The sequence below is a fragment of the Pseudopipra pipra genome, chromosome 19, assembly GCF_036250125.1.
Source record: "Pseudopipra pipra isolate bDixPip1 chromosome 19, bDixPip1.hap1, whole genome shotgun sequence".
NCBI lineage: Eukaryota > Metazoa > Chordata > Aves > Passeriformes > Pipridae > Pseudopipra > Pseudopipra pipra.
Genome location: NC_087567.1, coordinates 3,809,554 through 3,828,499, shown reverse-complemented (window position 1 = coordinate 3,828,499; position 18,946 = coordinate 3,809,554). Strand labels below are relative to the sequence as shown.

The 18,946-nt window shown below is 41.6% G+C and overlaps 2 protein-coding genes across 8 annotated transcripts in view; one reads left to right on the top strand and one right to left on the bottom strand.

Annotated features, from left to right (window-relative positions):
• Positions 1 to 18,946, top strand: part of TBCD (tubulin folding cofactor D) — a 579,906-nt gene that overhangs the window by 119,281 nt on the left and 441,679 nt on the right. The window lies entirely within an intron of this gene.
• Positions 1 to 18,946, bottom strand: part of B3GNTL1 (UDP-GlcNAc:betaGal beta-1,3-N-acetylglucosaminyltransferase like 1) — a 114,423-nt gene that overhangs the window by 4,930 nt on the left and 90,547 nt on the right. For 2 of the 3 annotated variants that reach the window (XM_064675702.1, XM_064675704.1), the window contains 3 exons: positions 12,568 to 12,703; positions 3,072 to 3,140; positions 1,751 to 1,825 (listed from right to left, as the gene is read on the bottom strand). In XM_064675702.1, coding sequence (XP_064531772.1) covers positions 1,751 to 1,825; positions 3,072 to 3,140; positions 12,568 to 12,703 — 280 coding nt within the window. The remainder of the gene's footprint in view (positions 1 to 1,750; positions 1,826 to 3,071; positions 3,141 to 12,567; positions 12,704 to 18,946) is intronic. The other variant, XM_064675703.1, reaches the window with a different exon arrangement.

Sequence of the window (18,946 nt, the reverse complement as noted above, 5' to 3'; positions counted from 1 at the left end):
AAACAAGCTGCTCTACAGAAGGGTTTAAAAGAAATATATAAAAGAGCCCAGATGCTAAGTGAAGTGGGAAAGTTAAACAGAAGGTGGCACAACCAGGCAGGGCTGCACAATAACTGGTCTAACAGCAAATTTTCTGAAAACTTTACACAATCACACTACTTTAATTGCTGCAACAGAAAAATACAAACCCCTTTCATTTCCAGCCCTTGGAATCCAAGCCAAAACAGGGCACAATACAGCATTTTCTAAGTATTTTGCTTTTACCTCCAAGTGAGAGCAAACCCAGAGCACAAGCCCTTGGGTGAAGTGGTTCTGCAGTGGCTGCTCTGACCAGATACAGCCACACTTTTATCCTCCTCAGCACAAACTTACACACACACACAGCAGAATCCCAGCTCCAGCCCTTTGTGAAGCCACTATAAAATGCAAACTGAGCAAAGATCAGAGGATTCCTCCTTCTTCCAGAAGGATTTGCACTGGTACCAAAGCCTGAAGAAATAAATAAGCCAACACTGCTCCAAGGACGTGGCCAACAGAGTCACTTCTTGTAAACAACCCACTTAATAAACACATCTAATCTCCAGAATCACCCTCTTAGAGCTGCACAGAAACATGCAGGTTTTGTCTGTATCAAAATGAAAAATAATCCCCTACCAAGAATAGCAAAATAAAAGCCAGTAAAGCCCCTTAAAGGACACCTCCTTCAGAAGAAGAGTGGGGATAAACTTGGGTTGGTAAAGAATAAGCAAGCAGAAAATGCTCAGAGGAAAAACAGACTGAAATCCCAACTGAAGTCATGGAGCAGAGTTTTCAGACAAGATGTTGTATAATAGTCTCATTGTAAGGGCTTCCCAGATTAAATGTGCTTTAGAACAGGTTGCACAGATGTTTTGTCTGGGGACTTCAACCCCCAATCGTACGTAGTACGAAAAATTCAATTAGTTGCAATATTACTTGCTGATCCAAGAGTTTTATCAACCAAGAGTACATGATAATGCCCTGAGGCACTTTCAGTCTGGCTTTACAACCCATAGTTATAATCTCAGAGTTGATGGTGAGGGTGGGAGTGCCAAGTTACAAGCAGGCTGTACCAGAGGAGATGAGATTCAGCTAATCCATCTCTGAACAGATCTAGGCCAGTGTTAAAACTGTCAGTGTTTGTGTGTAGCTGCAGGTTTTAGTTACTGTCAGAGAGTTTTTGACTAGTGTTTGCAACTGGAATGGATTTGCTATTTTGCCTTAAAGCTTCTGTGTTATCCCATACACTGTGTTACAACAGCAAAAGAACTGCTGCTTATCATCTTCTAGTTATGTTATTAGGTCAGTTAAACCAATTGAAATAAGTTACCACAGTCAGGCACAGAGGATGCTTCAGAGTTGGCAGTGCCAAACAAAAAGGCTTTTCAGGTCTGATTTAAAAAACAAAGCCTTTGCCATACATGGGGCTGCAAAATATCAGGACTAAAGGAGAGCAGGTGGCTGAGTGCATATGTTCATTTGTGTTTATAATGGTGTTGGGCAAGGAAGTACAACAGATCCAAGTTCCTGTACCTTTCCTTACTCTTAATTTTACCCAATACTGCTGGTTTAAATTCCTGAAATAATTCCCTGCACAATCAATTTGATAAAAAAGAAAGCCATTCAATTCCATAGCAGAAGCTTCTGGGAGAAGCTACTTTCAGTAAACAGAAACTCATTTTCCCAAGGAGCAAATCCTGCTGCTGCAGGTGAAGCAGCAGGTGACACTCACCAGCTTCACACAGATGATGAAAGGTGGAGCTGCATCTCTGAAGTGACACACAGGGACCTTTGGTTTTGGTCTCTCCTGCAGGAAAAGGCAGCAGAGAGACACACAAGTGACTTGCTTGGTTTTAGGAGCTGCTAAACTCTAAAAGGAGAAAAGATTATTGAGAGCCCTCCTGCTGACCAGTGCAGCTGGTCCCACCCTCACTCCTTTGACTGGCATTTCAGTCCCTTATTCCTGTGCCATCACCTTTCAGTGAATTGTGTTTCTTTGAGTGAAGTTACACATCACACAGATCCGAATTTGGAGCTTTCTGCTGCTGACAGGAGTGGGTCTCTCCTCCATTGCTTCTTCCTTACCTCCAAGCTTTCAGCTCTTCCCTAAACAACCCCCTTTGACTCCATTGCAAGGTATGCAGCTCCAACAGCCTAGCCCCCCAAAAATACATTCTTCCTTTTTCTGGTGGATTAATTTTTTGCCACTTTAGTGAGCTACATCAGCTCCTGTGCCATCAGAGAGCATCAGAGCAAAAGAGCAGAGATGGAGGAGCATCTTTCCCTCCCCGTGGAAGTCACTGAATGGCCTGTGCCCAACTGGGACTTCCCCATGGATCCCAGCTGCAGAATTTCCTAAGGATTCACCACAGGTTGCAGCACAACCTTCTTTATGACTGATCTGAGAGGATGGATACATCTTAGGAAGACAAATGCCCAGGATCTGTATCAATCATACTGACACTGGTAGGCAGGGAGTCCTTAGCATTGCAGGTCAAAATCCTGAATCCCAATTTCTTTCATGCAGCTCAAAGCACTCCCTGGCTTCCCAGTACAGAACCTGACTGGCCAGTTACTCCAGGCTAAGCAAAAGCTGTACCTGAGGAGGGGCCCCTCCTGCCCTTCCACCCTCCCTCAGTCCTACTCCCATCACACATAAGGATCTTGGAACCTCAGGGTAATTTGATTCACAGGATAACTTGCTCAAAAACTTTTTATTTTGAGGGTTCCTTTCTCTTTTATCCACCATAAACGGAATTCTACTCCCACTTAAAAGAAAAACCTGTCAGTGAAGACTGTGTTTTACCCATCCTCAGAATCCATTCAGAGTCTGGATTTTTGTCTTTCCAAACTGACTGCAGTGAGTGTGAGGCCCCCAGTTGTGGCTCCAGTTTGGACTCCAGTGTCAATCCCCAGCCCTCCAGTCTTCTCTCACAGCCTCCTTACCAAAATGAGTTGCTATATAACATTTAAAATCAGTGAAATACTCCTTCATCACATTTCCCAGGACACTCCAGGTCACAGTAAGGAACACAAGAGTGGTCATAACTCACCTCAGATTCCTCATAAGTGTAGAATCCTTTTGTTATTTTCTTTTCATCAACATCACAAAAGGCAATGACCTGGAACAGAGGAACAGAGCATTTCAGGAGCAGGGTTTCACCTGTAGCGTAACCATGGAAGGAATGCTGCTGGCATGGGATGGACACAGGGATAGGGCAACACACCCTGGGCCTCCTACAGAGCTTAAACATTTATTAAATCCTTTCTGGGTGTACCTTAAGGAGTTGGGCAAACTCTGCAGTTGTTTATGAGCACGTTCTGTTTTCAGGAGCACGAGGACAGGTGATCAAAGCCACTGACTGTGCAAGAGAACATCTGTGAGATCCCCAACCTCCTCCTCAGTGACATGCTGAGAAACCTAAAACCAGAGACCAGTCTCCACATTTTGGCACTCCCACTAAACACCCAAGATAATACAGACCTTCTTTTATATAATAAAGCAGAATAGAATGTACCACCAGACACCCCAGGACAGTGGTGCTGCAGCACTGCTTTGGGTGCTCTGGCAATACCAACCTCAATTCTAGGGCATAACACACCAAGTTTGGGAATTCCTACGGATCTGGACTCGTATTTTTCAACTGAAAAGTTCAGCAGATTTGGTGTTTAAACACACGTAATTACTGCTTCATTTTGGTTATTCTTACTGGCATTATGGAAGCATTATTTGCAGCCCGAGGTGCCAAATATTTTAGATGGTGTTTTATTTCCTCATAAATATGCAGGCAGAATAAATGCCTGCCATCCAAAATACACAGTGGCCTTATTTTTTGAGCCATTAGGTTGCCAGGAACATTTTGGAAGACTTTTTCAAATAAACATAGCTGTGTCTTCCTCTGCCTCCCATTGGGTCTGTTCAGATGATCTATGTGGAGCTCTTATGCTGAAGCAGAGCAGTGGAGACAGTTGAGGTCTTACAGAAATCAATTATTCTGCTGAAAGCTGGATAGCAGCTTTCATATCTTTTTAATTGCTCCATTAAAAATTGATTAACAACACTTACTGCTGAGAAAATTTGAAAAGCCAAACAGCTGTTTATTAATTTATTAAGTTAGAGAAGGGTGCAAAAGCCTGGCTTGTTTTCCGTGTCTAAAAGCTCTCTCACACATTTTCTTCCTGTGATTAAGATGGTTTTCTTTTACCTAAAGTGACCTCATTCTGTTTGTGCAGAGGGAAACACTGGGGTTTTTTGATACCATAATATCACTTCCTTCATTAAACATCAATGGAAGAGAATGCAAACAAAAGTATCAAGGGATTACAAATAGGGCTGCAAACCACCACTGCATCTGGAAAATGAGCTGATAAACTGGAGGAGGTGGGCAGGGGTAGTCCCTGGAACCACTTAGAGGGAGACATTCAGACCTGGGAAATGGGCTGCTTGAAAACAGGCACAAAAAGAAATAAAGATCAGAACATTAAGGAAAGGTTAAATGTTCATGGTGGGGCTTTGTGACTAAAGGAATCCCATCACAGGCCAGCAGATAAAGACTTCTGCTCTGGATGATCCTGGTGCAGGGATTGCACTGAGGACACTTTACACCCCTGTTTCAGGCATTATAATGGAAATAAAAAGAAAAGAGGGAGTTCAGGGCAAAACTAGGGAATTACTGGACACTGTCCCAGGTGTTTGTGGCTGGTGCAGCTGGGTTAGACAGTGACACACACAAACAGCTCCTTCAAGCACAGGCTAAGAACTGGGGGAGCTTTTTTTCCTCTTAACCACAAACTGATAACATTTTACATCCCTGGCCCTATTTCCATGCCCACTGTAGTGCTTTACTGGAGTTGAAAAATCAGATGGTGGGACCTGAGCACAGTAAACTACATCCCAAGTTTTCCTTTACCCATCCTACTTACATGTGTACACACATACATGGATATAAATACGTTGTGTCCATGAAGGGAAGCAAGTAGAGGCCACTGGAAAGAGGTTCCTTACCTGTTTTCTCTTCATTCTGTGTTAAGCACCTTTAAAATTCTCCAATATTCTGCAAATCTCACTGTCACCACTAGTATTTTACTGTCCTAGAAGCTGTGATCATAATAAAATTTAGCAGGGTGTTCCCTCACTGACAACCCAACAGAGTTCTAGAGATGAACACTGTCCAGTGACTTATCTTCCAGTAATTGAAGCTATTTTTTCAGCTGCTTATGCTCCTATAGACATTAAAAACCAAAATAAAACACCAAAGCTCATGACACAAAGTGAAATTCTATCTACACTTCACTGTCAGTAACTGGGAACTCAGCTGTAAGATCTGTGCTGGGAAGTGTCACAGTGTTCAACTCCAGTGTGTTATAGCAGTTAACAGAAATCCTGACTGGTGCCTAGACTTCTTCTCAGCATGAATTAATTTCTTCCCAAATCTCTCTGGCAGTTTAAAACCATTTCCCCTTGCCCTGTCACCACCTGCCCTTGTAAATACCCTCTCTCCAAAGATAGTTCTTGTATCACTAAATTGCCAATAATCATAATCCTTCCTCTCACCCTGGGCCATAACTCAAAGTGCCAAGTGCCTTTTCCATCCTGACTCCCCAGAACATCCCACACATGAAACTGGGAAGAGCAGCTCCAAGAAAAAAATAATACAGGTGAGTCTGTGACAAATTTCTCTTGGAAAATAGAAACAACTCGAACCCTCTTCTGAGCTCCCACTGAGGTATCTCCCTCTGTAATTCTCAATGGACTCAGCCAGCTTAAAATCTGATATTTACAGTAGTGTAAAACAGGTCAGACTTGAATGGGCAATTTTTCTGCCAGGCAGTTCACCATGTGGGTGGCCAAAAATCTAAGTCAACTGTTTTTCTGACACACGCTATTTATTTTCCAATTAAAGCAAAGCCATGTCTGGAGTCTAAATACAGGACTTAGGCACAGTTGTTTATCCTATAAGGAGAACTCAGGGCATCAGGCTTATGTGAGATATTTACTTTATACTCTATCAGGATAAACCCAGAGTTACCTATTTATTTTCCTGCATTAATGGGCTTCTTTCTTGTAGCTTTTATGATGACCATCTATCCATACATGAACTCCTGCCTCCCTGGGAGGAACCTGTGAATTATAAAGCCATAAAACAGTCTCAATTTGCTGTTTTTCTTCCCTCTTTTTAGCAAAAGGACTCTTTGGAAATGCCTCTGACAGTATGACACCATTTAAGCTTACAGAGTCCTCATATCACACTTCAGTTTTAGCAAAATATATAAATCATTACATATTTTTGTTTTGAACATCACTTGCATGAAAATCTGTACAATTCCAAAACAAAGGAAAAAGACTGCTAATTCAGCTCAAAACTGGAGGACACAGCTGGGTATCTGTTATAGACAAGTTATGGAATTACTGCAATTTGTATAAATATGGATTGCAACATCCATTAACAGTGGTGTAAGGAAAAAAGGAGACATAGTTTTCTCCCTCATAGAGAAAGTTTACATAGCTCCAAAGATAAGATATTTACTCAAAAACAATCCCTGCTGGGGGAAGACACGTTTGAGGAAGATAAAAGTCCTTCTCTGGCTGGATCTGCCTCATAAACACAGAGGGACACCCAGGCTGGGCCATCAGACCTCCCTGGGGAAAATAGGATTAATGGGCAGCAGATTGATTCTCCTCCAAATATACAACCAAGGAAGTCTCAGAAGGACAAGGAATGTCACCAGGAATGACAGCAGAGTGGGTTTGGGGTGTGACTACCTGCCTGTTTGAGCTCTGCTATGATTACAATTAATTGTTTGCTTCCCAAGTGACTTGTTCTGCTGCAGGGAATGTTTCCTCACACTTCCCAGTCCACTCAGATTTCCTAATGGAAAAACTGAAAGATTTCACCAGCCCAGTGATGTCCTTTTATGGTGAATGATCTTCATAGGATTTTACTCCCTCACCTTATTTTCACCTGTGGTTTGCTTTAGCTCTGTAACCATCACTTACAGGAAGCAAGAAAACAAAATGACAGCACATTCTCAAGGTCTGTTTGAGCTGGGAAGATTCCAAAGGCAAGTTTTACATGGGAGAGTGAATAACTGAGTAGAAGGTGATAGGAAACTGGAAAACCCTTTCAATAAATGGTCTCCTGTTCACTGTCTCCTCTCCCTCCTCGTTACTTCAGCTGCTCTCATAAAAGCCACCTTCAAAGAGACAACCTGCAAACTCTCCAAAATCCCACAGGAGCAGATCTTCCCTGCTCCTTTCTCTCCATATCTCACACAATCCTCCATCTGTTTTAAACTCCCAGTGACCCTGTTAATTCTTCTATTTATAATTCTTCCATTCCAGCTTGCAGGAAGCCTCGGAAGCACGTTAATACACATCTCTGCAAAAGGGAAATCAATTCTGGCCATTCACGTCAAAACAAAGCAACTGAAAGCATTACAATGCAAGTTTAAATAGATACAGCTAATGGCAAACACAGCAAGAGACAGGCAGAGGCATAAACATCTCCAGAAAACAGCAAACAACTCTGTGCCACAAGCTGAGTGATTTTCTGCATCAGGAGCTGCTTTTATTTCACCTCTTCAGCCTTGCAGCAGGACAGAAGCTGTGGGTATCTTTAAATCCCCAGCATGCATTTCATTGCTCCATTTAGACACTATTCCATTGAGGAGGGCAGCAGCTTCCCCCTCTGCACATGATCCACAGCAAAGTCACTCAGGAGAATTTGAACACCAGAACCCAGCATGCAAAATAAGCTGCTGAACCCTGGACACACAGAATTTCCCTTGTTCCACACAACATACACCTGCCTTTATATCTTGTTGCCAGTGTCTCATCTCTCTAGAGCAGGTTCCTCCTACCTGAGTCATGCCAGGAATGTTTCAGGTGTGAAATCTCTGTGCTGGCAAAACAGGGGTTGCCAAAAAGCACATCTTCTCGTTTGGAAGGAACAAGGAGCTTTCCTGGCCATATTTCACCCTGAACTGTTTATTCTAGTCCAAAATGAAGCCTCTACTTTACCTCACATCATTTTAAGATGCTTTATACCTGGATTTAACTGAATCTTTCACATGTCATTTCTGTCTCTCCTTGTTCTGGAGGCTTTTAACTCACTTTCACGTTGTCATTCTGCTTCTCACTCCACAGTCAAGGTGGGTGTGATATTATTCTGTGTTTCTTTTCTTTTCATGTCCCCACTCCACTCTCCTGCTGCCCTTCATGTACTTTTAGAGTGCTTAAAATGCTACAAAACTTAGACATTCCTCTGTTCTGTGAAGGATCAGAGCTGAATCACATGGTTTGGTGATGCTGCTCTTGGAAAAAGGTGAAGAGAAACCGAGGGATGATTTTAAGTGGCCACTGAACCAGGAAAAAGGGCCTTCAAAGTACTTTCTGAAGCTTTTGAGTTTGCCACCAGCAGACAGTGTTGTCATAGAGAACCTTCAGGGCCTGGCTGTGTAAAGCACTGTTTCCAGGCCACTAATTAGTTGGTGCTTATTTCATCCTTTCCCCTTCTTTTTTTGTGAACCATTTGAGCCCTATTTTCAGCCCTCGGAAATGACACTGAACGTTAATGCTGAGAGTTCTCCTTTTAGCTGGAGTCTGATGGAGAATAAAAGAGCAGACAAGACAGCTCAGAAAACCCTCCAGGCACATGTAGCATCCCAAAAAACATTTGGTTTCCATCTTCAGCTGGAAATTATAGACACGACGGATGTGTTTTAAACAAAAAAAGGTCTGTTTGACTTCATTCTTGCAGAAATGCTAATACTGAACCACTGTCAGTGGTGTGAATCAAGAAGGGAACAGCCAGGAAGCAGAATTTCCCTAAGAATACTGAGATCATGGTAATTAATTCATAAAAAAATCCCTACTAGAGGAATAATTTTTTTCGTGTGTTGCTGTTTAGCAAAAATACTGAGCCTTGGATTTTTGCCTGAACGCTTTGGAGACAAAGTATCATTTTAATATTCACCATACAGATGGCTGAAGGAAAAGAGAGAATTGCTGAGGTGTCCTTTTGTCTTTTAACAGAACCATAATTCAAATTCACACTGTTTTCCAAACAGACTAAAGCAATAATTTGTTACTGAGTATGAACATACCCAGACCGCTGCTTCCTGGAATTGCCTAAATTTTGTTTTCTAAGAAACAATGCTGTCTGGCATGAAACAGAGCTGTGCTTTTCAAACATCCCACAAAGACCTAGTCAGCACAAGAAATGCAATTGCTTTGTTTATCAGCTTCTAAAAATACTAGAAACATTCCTCTTTTGAAAAAGATGGGTTTTTTACACACCCTAAGCTTGACAGTTCAAACTCATGAATCCTCTTCCTGAAGATTCAGTAGAGTTTAGGGCGGGTTTTTTTTCAGAATTACAAAATGACACAAGCTGTATGTAATAGGTTTTTTGGGGAGTATTATCTATCCTCAGGGTATGTGTCCCAAATTTTCTACAGGTACTTAGTGCCAATTGAGAAAACACCCTGCTGTGACTCCACAGTCCAACCAAAGTCAGGTTCAGGACATCGAATGAAATTCTGAATCTCAATAAAAGGATGCAGCAACAGTCAAACAGAGCAGAGGTGACATTGTCAAGAGCCTAAACTGACTTTAATTATAAAACCAACTAACATTAAGTTTAGAGGGGTAAATTAAATAAATTTAGTTACACTTTACAGTTAATTTTGGCAATTTTACCTGCATTTCCAAGGGTGCTGGACCTTTTAAGACTACACTGTTTTACACAATGGACCTTCAAGACAAGAAAATGACAATTGTATCAATGTAATAAATTATATTTTGCCCTAAGGGGCTTTGGAATTGTGTTTTAAAGGTGTCAGTTTTACGTAATTGATGAATTTGTATCCCAGGCCCTCCATTTGCAAGACAACATGAGATGCTACTTGTAGATTCAAAGTAATATTGAATCTCCAGTGTTCTCATAATTAACAGAATATATGAAAGCTTAAATCTTGTTAAGGTGGTCTTGAAAGGGTGAGACAGGAAAAGTATTTTATTGTTTTTAGGGCTGGAAAGGATGAAGCAACAACTATTTACAACCTTTGTTCATATGGGATTTTAGAGTCTTTGGCAAGAGTTGCAGATTAGTCACAAAATACCTGAAGGATTTTTGAGGGAAAGTAGAACATGGAGTTTCTCTACCGACCTTTTACTGTTATTAATTCAGAATAAAATTAAAACTGCCACCAATTACCTACTGCAAATTATATGATTTTATTTCCTGAAACTCCAGCAGCATAATCCTTTGATTAGCTCTGGGAGAAGTGAGATGTTTTCACTACTTACAGCCCTCTGCCAGTGACTTACACAAAACATGAGGATATCATTTAAGTGTCAGCTCTGACTGAGCTGCACAGACTTGGGATCTCACTTTTGGAAAAGCCACGAATTTAGAACAACAATCACAATGAGCCTGAACAGATACAGAGAACTAGTGCTTTAATCACTACAGGGAACAATAATTTAATCAGAAATTAGCCTCTGCTCTCACTTGGGATGACACAAGTCCTTTTCTAAAGCTATTTATCTTTGCTGGTTATTGAGAAAACCTCTTAATGCTTCAGGTAACACATCAGACTCAGGGTGAAGTCTGATTACTCTGCATAAGGTATAAAGGATCACTGTGCCTGCATTTTAGCAGTAGTTTTCTGCAGGACATGTGCAAAGTGAGTCACACTTGGCACATGCAACTGCATCTGGCTCGTCCTGAACGTGTCTGGAGCAGCATCCAGTAACTCATGGGTTAATGCTCAGTGCAATATTTCAGTATCAACCCAAACCATACTGGAATATGTGCAGTTGTAACCTTGACAGAAGCAAAACAGCATCAGGGCCCAGAGCTCTGCCAAAGCAAACGTTATGGAAAGGTCAGCTGGAAGGAACGCCGGGATCCAGCTAATTGGAACCACACTGCCCGTGCTGGGGTGCAGGGAGTGGGGGCTGTTCCCTCCTGCAGGAGAGCTGAGCTTGGGTTCTCTGGCAGGAAAGTGGCAAAACCCCAACAATATTATTTTTCTCTTGCCCTTTTTATTGTCTCTGCTGTGACACCTTTGAGTGTTTGTGTGATGTGAAGTCCTGAATGGGTCACCTACAGATGTCACCCAAAGCTGGAGAGGTGCTCTACCTCAGCATCCATCTCCATCTTGGCTGGCTACAAAAAATAAGCTAGAAAACAAAATAAAACAAAAAACCAACACACTTAAAATGATGCAACACTGCTACAAACCAACATGGTCTATTTTTACTGTAACATCTCAAAAATCTACCAGCCCAGCTGCCATCTCTTCCCTCAGAGCTTATTTTCTAATTCTCCTAATTATGCAGACAGAGAAGTGCAATTGTTTGTTGCTGGTCAGTCAGGAATTCAAAGTACTCAGCAAAATACTAACAAAAGAGAATATTTTCCTCAATCCTCCAAAATCACACTGCACTGCATGGCCAAGGTAACACATTGAGTGGACAGGTCTGTCCTCTTTGACTGGGGACACACAGCATTTAATCTCCTTTCTTCCTACAGTTCATCCCCTGCCACGTGATGGCAATGACTGAGGGATGGCTTTGGAATGGCATTGGAACATCAAGCAGGAAATTCAGTTCAATTTTTGCTTTGTGCATTGACTGACTGAGTGTCTCCTGTGTCTATTCAGTAATTTTAACTATGTGTATACAAATGCCTTCTATTTTTTTTCAGATGTGTGTGGTCTCAGGGCCACCACATTAATCAGGTTTATATATATATTTGTCATTTTGTCTTCCCATCCATATTCTTAAGAAAAGAAAAACACATCCAGCCATAAAATGAATGTTCTGTGGCTCTTTATAAGAAACAGCCATCTGACATCAGCCCTACAGCCTTTATCTAACAAAGTTATTGCACACTAGAAAATGCTATAAAAATAAGGTATTTAGAGTCTCAGACAAATCTGTCCTGAGAAACGTCTGCCACTGCCAAATATAAGCAACCTCCCCATTTTCAATGGACTGTAAATTGGACAGTCATGTGCAACAGTTTCCACTTGCCTGTTCACCCCACTCCTCACCCCCATTTTTGGCAACCAAGCTTTCCAAAGGGAGTCACAGCACAACTGCTCACAGGGCCGACCAGACTGATCAGCATCCCACAGGGACCTGTCCAGCATCCACTTTGGAACTGGGAAATATGTATGAACGAGCCTGGACAAGGCAGTTTAGCATCACATCATCCAGATAAAGAGTTACTCTGCTCACCCTGAGTACTGGCTACTACAGACCAGACACTGCTATACAGTGTAACTCACCTACTGCTGCACTGAGTTACCAGCATGTTGCTCTCAGTACACACCATAAGCTCTAAATAAAGTAACATGGCATTTTAAAAGAAAAAATACATCACCTGGAATATTGAGGATTGCCCCAATTTATATCAATCATCATCTAGGACTTTTGTGGACAAAGTATCTGATGAGAAATTTGCTACATTACATCAGAAGCTGCACAGGAAAGAGAAGAAGTGGGTTTGTACATTTTTTACCCACTTACTAGCTCACCTTTTTCCTATTAGCTGGTGACAAACTTCTGTAGAGCTTCTTGCCTTGCTTGCCAGCATTCCAAATGGTGAATGATGTCCAGGAGCTCAGGACTCTCTCCTCAAGGAATCTGACTCGGTGGTTCCAGATGGTTTCCCTGGAGAGTTAGAAAAAGGGTGGATTTTGATCTGTGAAGCTTTTAGCATTATATATTATAATATTATATATATTATTATTATACATAAAACAAATATAATATTATCTATTATTACCCTATATGCATACACTCCCCTACATGTAAACCTGACCAAAGTGACTCACATAATACAAAAAAAATCACACCAAAACATTATTTTTTATTAGTGATTTAACTGTAAAAGTCCCAAAGTGTTATTCTGCAGTGACACAAATGTGACTGTGCCTTTATTTGAAGATGACTTTCACAAGAAACTGCATTTCTAGGAATGAAGAGCAGCGGAAATTTTTTATATTTCTTTTTTTGGATGAAGGGGTATGTCTCATAAAACTTCTTAAAACATGCTCCAGGGAAAAAAAAGCAAGTTGGCAGATGTCTATGTCCAATTACACCTTCATGTCTTCATCTTTGGGATAAGTTCCACAAGATAATTTAAGCCAAGTGGTTGAGGTAAACAACTGTGACAGTAATACCAAATGATGAACCACATGGCTCTGGAACAGCCAACAGCTTTAAACACTGAGGGCCCACTGAGAGCTTCAGTAAGTTCAAGGCAGGTTCTCAAAGAGAAGACAATGTCAAGGAAAGCAGTTTGTTTTCCTCCCAACTGGCAAATTCACTTTGACAACTACAGCACTTCCCACATGTGTGTGTGTGTGTGCTCCACCCTATAAAGTAACATTTAGGACTGCATCATTTACAGTGGATTAAAGGAAACTGCCTGCTCTTAAAAACATCTGCTTTCTGTCCAGGGTTCATTTAATATTCATAACTTATCTCAGACTTAACAAACAGTTTTCTTGATAGAATACCTTGATTTCCTCAATTTATGCCTTGACAAATGAATCTTCCTAATCTACATCTCCTGAACAAGGCACCTTGAGTTGAAACTTTCTTTCATAGGAAATTCTGATGAACACCTAATTGTGTCTCCTTTCTAAAGGCATTTCTTCAAATGGGTTTTTCCATTTGCTTATTCCCATCATTCCATCACAGCCCCAAGCTATGGGTTTGAAAACCCTCATAACACTCAGGCAAAGGGACTCTTGCTGGGATTGTTCCTTAGATCCAGCAATTCACTTCAGCAAAGCCAAATCCTGCTTTGCACTTCATCACTGACCCTGGTGTGGTAACTTGGAAAGGGCTTCATGCACAAATAAATGTACCCAAGCACAACAGCTACTCCATATAAAACCTCCCCCCTGTTTGGAGGATGACGATTGTGGACCAGCATTTCAACTAATGGAGGGAAAAAACTCTTGGATTTGATCACAAATCTCTTCTAATGCAACCACAAACTGCATTCCTGCTTGAACTGCTGCTGGCATCCTTTGACACTTGCCTTTTTCCATGTTCATTAGAGCATAATATATTCCCAGAAGGAAAGTTAAAGGAACCAAATATGAAGGTCAAGTGTTTTTCCAGGATCGCTTTACTAGAGATTTTAGAGCTTCTGCTTGCTTCTAAAAAGGAAGATTATTGCTTTGCACGTAAATGGAAAAGTTTTTAAAGTGATTTTCCTTTGAAATGTGACTTCAGAAGGATAACACTGTGTTACATTCCAGAGGAATTTCAGAACCTGTTCTGTTGGTTTGAGTGACACCGGCAAGTTTCTTTTCCACTCGAGTTTGCAATGTTAAGAAAGCAAAATTAAAAACCAGGCAACCTTACAAGGCATAAATAGAATTATCAACTAATTTCTAGTTGCAGTGCAAACACTGCAATCCACCTCCAGGTGCACAGAAAATGTTTTTAATTATCATGGAGATCCCAGCACAGCAGTATTGGCTCTTCCAGACAGTATTTGATGTCCAAGTGATGGGAGCCTCTATGCCACAAAAGTCCCTATGCAGGTAAAATTCAGATCTCATTGCTGATAGAAGATTTCAGACTGAAGAACATTTACTGGTCCCATCTTACCTATGAATGTTATTTTGAGAAGTGTAAGTGGTGAAAGTATGTAAGGGAACTGCACTCAGAAATAAAAGGACATAAAAGTTATCAAACTCCAAATTAATTGCAGCGTTGTTCAGACATAAGAATACTGTCACACAGCTTCGTTTAAGCACCAGTAAACAGCTTTCTTAAGCACCTATTTTGGGTTGTGAGTTTTGCTTGCATCACTATGAGGCATTCTGATGACAATGCTCACAACTTACAACTCACCCATTGTACTCTTCTCCATTGAAAAAATGAAGTTATATTGAACACTTTGCAGTCTAGAGTTAACCACAGAAATATTTTTAACAGTGCAAGCAGAGATAAATACAGGACTGAGGGGAGAATTTGTGACTGACTTTAGAGTGACACTCACAGACTTCACCTTTGTTTGTGCACAGTGAGTTTTCAGCATCTCACACGTTGAAGCAAGAGATGCTCAGGGGGGGTCAAGGGAGAGTTTCGGTTACCCCCACTCAGGTTTCCAGTTCACCTAATTTGCCACATTTTTTGATGTTTCCAGAAGAGATAACTGGGATTCCTGCCTGGAGGGATAAGGGAATGCCACTTTCCCACCCTTTCCGAGCCAGTGCAGGTGCAGCAGGCAGGAGCTGCAGCAACGTGCAAAGGATGATTAAAGCAAACGCCTGAAACGATCCAGGAGTTGGACAAACCACTGCCGGGAGAGGATTCTCACAGCTATTTTCAGATTATGCATTATTACACATTCATAGCCACCAGCAACACCTAGGAGGTATTATTACTCCACATCACCCCAAATCAAGGCTGCTTTTCCTACCCAGCTCAACAAGGACTGGAGAAAGCAATTTGCAGTAGCCTTTAGGAGCATTTCCAAGCCTGTACTCAGCTCACAAGAATCTCCTCAGCCAGAAGGTGGGATAAAATTCTTCTCACTGTTCAAGTTTGCTCCCATATCCTAATACCCTACGTCCCTAATTCTTGAAATACATTATTTTCCCCATTTCTTTCATTTTCTTGTCACATCTTCACAAAAGAAACGTTAGAAGTATGCATTTTTCCACTTGGAAAGCCATTCTTGGGGCTTACATAATTTTCCTAAGCTCTCACTTGACATGGCCCCTCAATACTCATCAGTTATGTTGTCTGGAAGGAAGAAGAGGAGCCAAATTTCTGCAGGAGTGAAATGAGGGTATTCATGCAGTGGGTGAGAATGACTACGCCGTGTGTTCCTCAGCCCCAAATAGTTATTACCAGACCATCTACCCAAGTAATGCAACAATGGTGCTCTGTTAGAGTGTGTGGTGACCTCCTGACTGAACACAGGAGTCAAGAAACATCTGCTCTACTCCTATTTTGAAATGAAAGATTATGTGACAATAAAAGCAACATGATTTAATGTCTGAGCTCAGTCAAACCTCACCGTACTGTTTGAGAGCCTTTCCCCTCCTTCCCCAGTGAGGCTACATAAGTGAATCAGCAGAGCAAGGACAGATGTACAACTACTTGAGAAATGCAGAAATACAAGCCCAATGTCCTAAACAGTACTGGAATTTTAGGCACTGATTGCCATCCCCAGTAACACTATAGATCCATAAATCTGACCTTTTCTCTGTACACTGGCCCCCACACTGCTCAGGTGACACCAGGCAGGAAGAGGAGCTGCCCAAGTGAACAGCCCCTTCCAGTGGCTTTTTACTGATGGCAGGATAAGAGGGTTCTGGATTATAGGTGAATCTCACCTGATCGATAAACCAGAGGGGGAAGAACAGAGAACTTTTTAACCACAGTGAGAGCTGGAATAACAGAATTCAAGGTCCTCACAGTCCACAGGAAATTCAGAAATAAATCCCGTTTGAACCTTGGCCATGCTGGTGAATAAACTGATATTTTTTTGTCGTTGTTGTTCTGTTGAACTTCATGTGAACTTATTAATTGCTGGACTATATCGTCCTACTGAGTTATTACATTTACACTGTTAATAGGTTCTATTAATGTCTGAGTTCATCCTCAGGCCACGGGTCATTAGCTGAGGCATGGTTTGCATTGTGGCCTATTTTTCATGAAAGGCTTATTAAGAAAGACAGAGACTATCAATGTTAATGGCATTTACTTTTCAAGAATCTAATGAGGTCATTAGTTTCCATGTTTAATTGAAGTGCCAAATGCAAGCATGGAAGATAAAAATGCAGTTGACCTCATCTTTATTTCAGCTGTACAGGAATATGTTACGCTATTCCTCTCTCCTGCCTATTTTTGGACGTGTATGTTTTTGCAGGAAATGAAGGAGGCATTCCTGTGCTCATCACTGATAGAGACCCAGAGCACCTCTGGAACAGCCAAATGTTTCAGGCCAAGTGCCTGTTCTCCTTTGCTCAGATGACACTGGAAACTTCCAGTGCCTGAAACCAGATGGTTTCAATAGATTATGTAATTTTGGTTATTTCTGCAGACCAATATTATACTTGTTCTGAATACAGGGATATGAAATTACTGAGCCCTTGTAGATGCACTTCACCTTTTCTGCCTGAAACAGAACCACCTGAATCTCAGACAGAAGGGATAAAACTTATTTTCTGCATATAATTAAATTTTTCTTGACTAAAAAAAATGTACATTGCTACAAGGATTAGCAAAGTTCCCCAACCACCTGTCTGTGAGCAAAGACAAGTGCACTGGTTTATTGCTCACCTTGTTCCAAGCTGGCTTTCATCTCTCAGTGAGGTACATTGTTGTATATACAGTCCCTTTCTCTCCACTTCAGCAAGATAAAGATCTGTGAGTTTTACAGTGTTTTTATTATACATCAAACTCTTTTACTCCAGCACTTCTGACTCCAAAGCCAGCTCTGATATCACACCAGTGCAACGTGGCTCTGCAGCCCCGAGCACACACAGCCCTGGGACACAAACTGCAACGTGAGGCAAAGGGATTCAGATCCAAGAGGTACAAGGTGTGGGATTTTGTGTTGTAAATTCCTGGCTAAAGATCCTCAAAACTTGTCTTGCTCATTCCCATCCAGCAGGTATCCATCCTGGATTGGAGATGAATGTCTGTATTTCTGCACGCTCCTAACAAAATCTAAATATAGACACTGAACTCGGTGCAGATTCTGTCACGCACCCAGAGCACTTAATAACACAGACTGATGCCCCCAGGGTAAGGGAGAATGCAAATAAGGTTGTGTTTCCTGCTTCACAGATATTCTCAACTCCAGATATTCGTTCCAGAAGGATACTAATCATAGGAAATGACCTGAAAAACGTGAGTGTTTGCAATTATACACGCTAAACAAAAAAAGAACCAAATGTCACTTGCCAAGTAGTTGTACATATATTTTAGGAAGTCTGAAAAAGCAAAGTCAGGCTTTTTTTTCCCCTGCACGGTTCTGAAAGACACCCACATAAACTGAAATCAGTCCATCACAGGCTACAAGTGACTGTTGTCTTTGCTGAGAAGATGGAATCGTGCACCTTTGCATAAACAAGTCCTTGTAACCAGCTCTGCTGTTTAAGACTGAAATTAGGCATAAGTGTTAAAAAAAAAAAAATCCAGCTTTCCTACAAGCATAATTTTTATCTCAGACAAGATCTTAATCTGGCTGGTGAGTTACTATTTCCAAATCCAGGTCTGGGCTAAGTCAAAATTTGAAGATGACACGGGCCAATGGCAGAAAGACAAATACCACAGAAAACTGCTCAACATAACAACCCCCCCAAAAAAAAAGCTTCTAGAAAAGCCAGAACACGCAAATTAAATAAGGTGGGGTGACCACAAGGTGAGTTAGGCAAGACTCAATTTAAATTATAAACTTAAACCTTTGTGATGAGCTCGTTAATCTCTTTTTGCTCAACACGCACCTCAGTCTTCAGACACAGACACTTGCCAGCCCTTCAACAACGTGGGCAGCAACGAGCCAGGATGAAGAGCTGTTGCACAACCTCGTGTCTGGAAGCTCACACCAAGCATCACCACCAGCAGGGCCAGCAGAAAGCCAAGGGGAAGAACGGCCTCCCCTGATTTCTCAGAAATTTGGAGCGTCCCCACCGCACATCTGAAACAGCTCCCAGCGTTTCCACATTCCCCCAGCGTGCTGTAATTCAGGGGGCTTGTGCCACACAACCTTGTAGATCTGGATAAGCAACAGCTTGCAGTAAATTCAAAACAAATCCGTTTCCAAGAAAAGGATGCTTTCCCACAGACACAGGCAAAAGGCTTCCAGGAGCTCCAGCGTCCCACGATGCGTGGCTGAAAAGCTGGCCACTGAGTGCCAGAATGATCCCACAC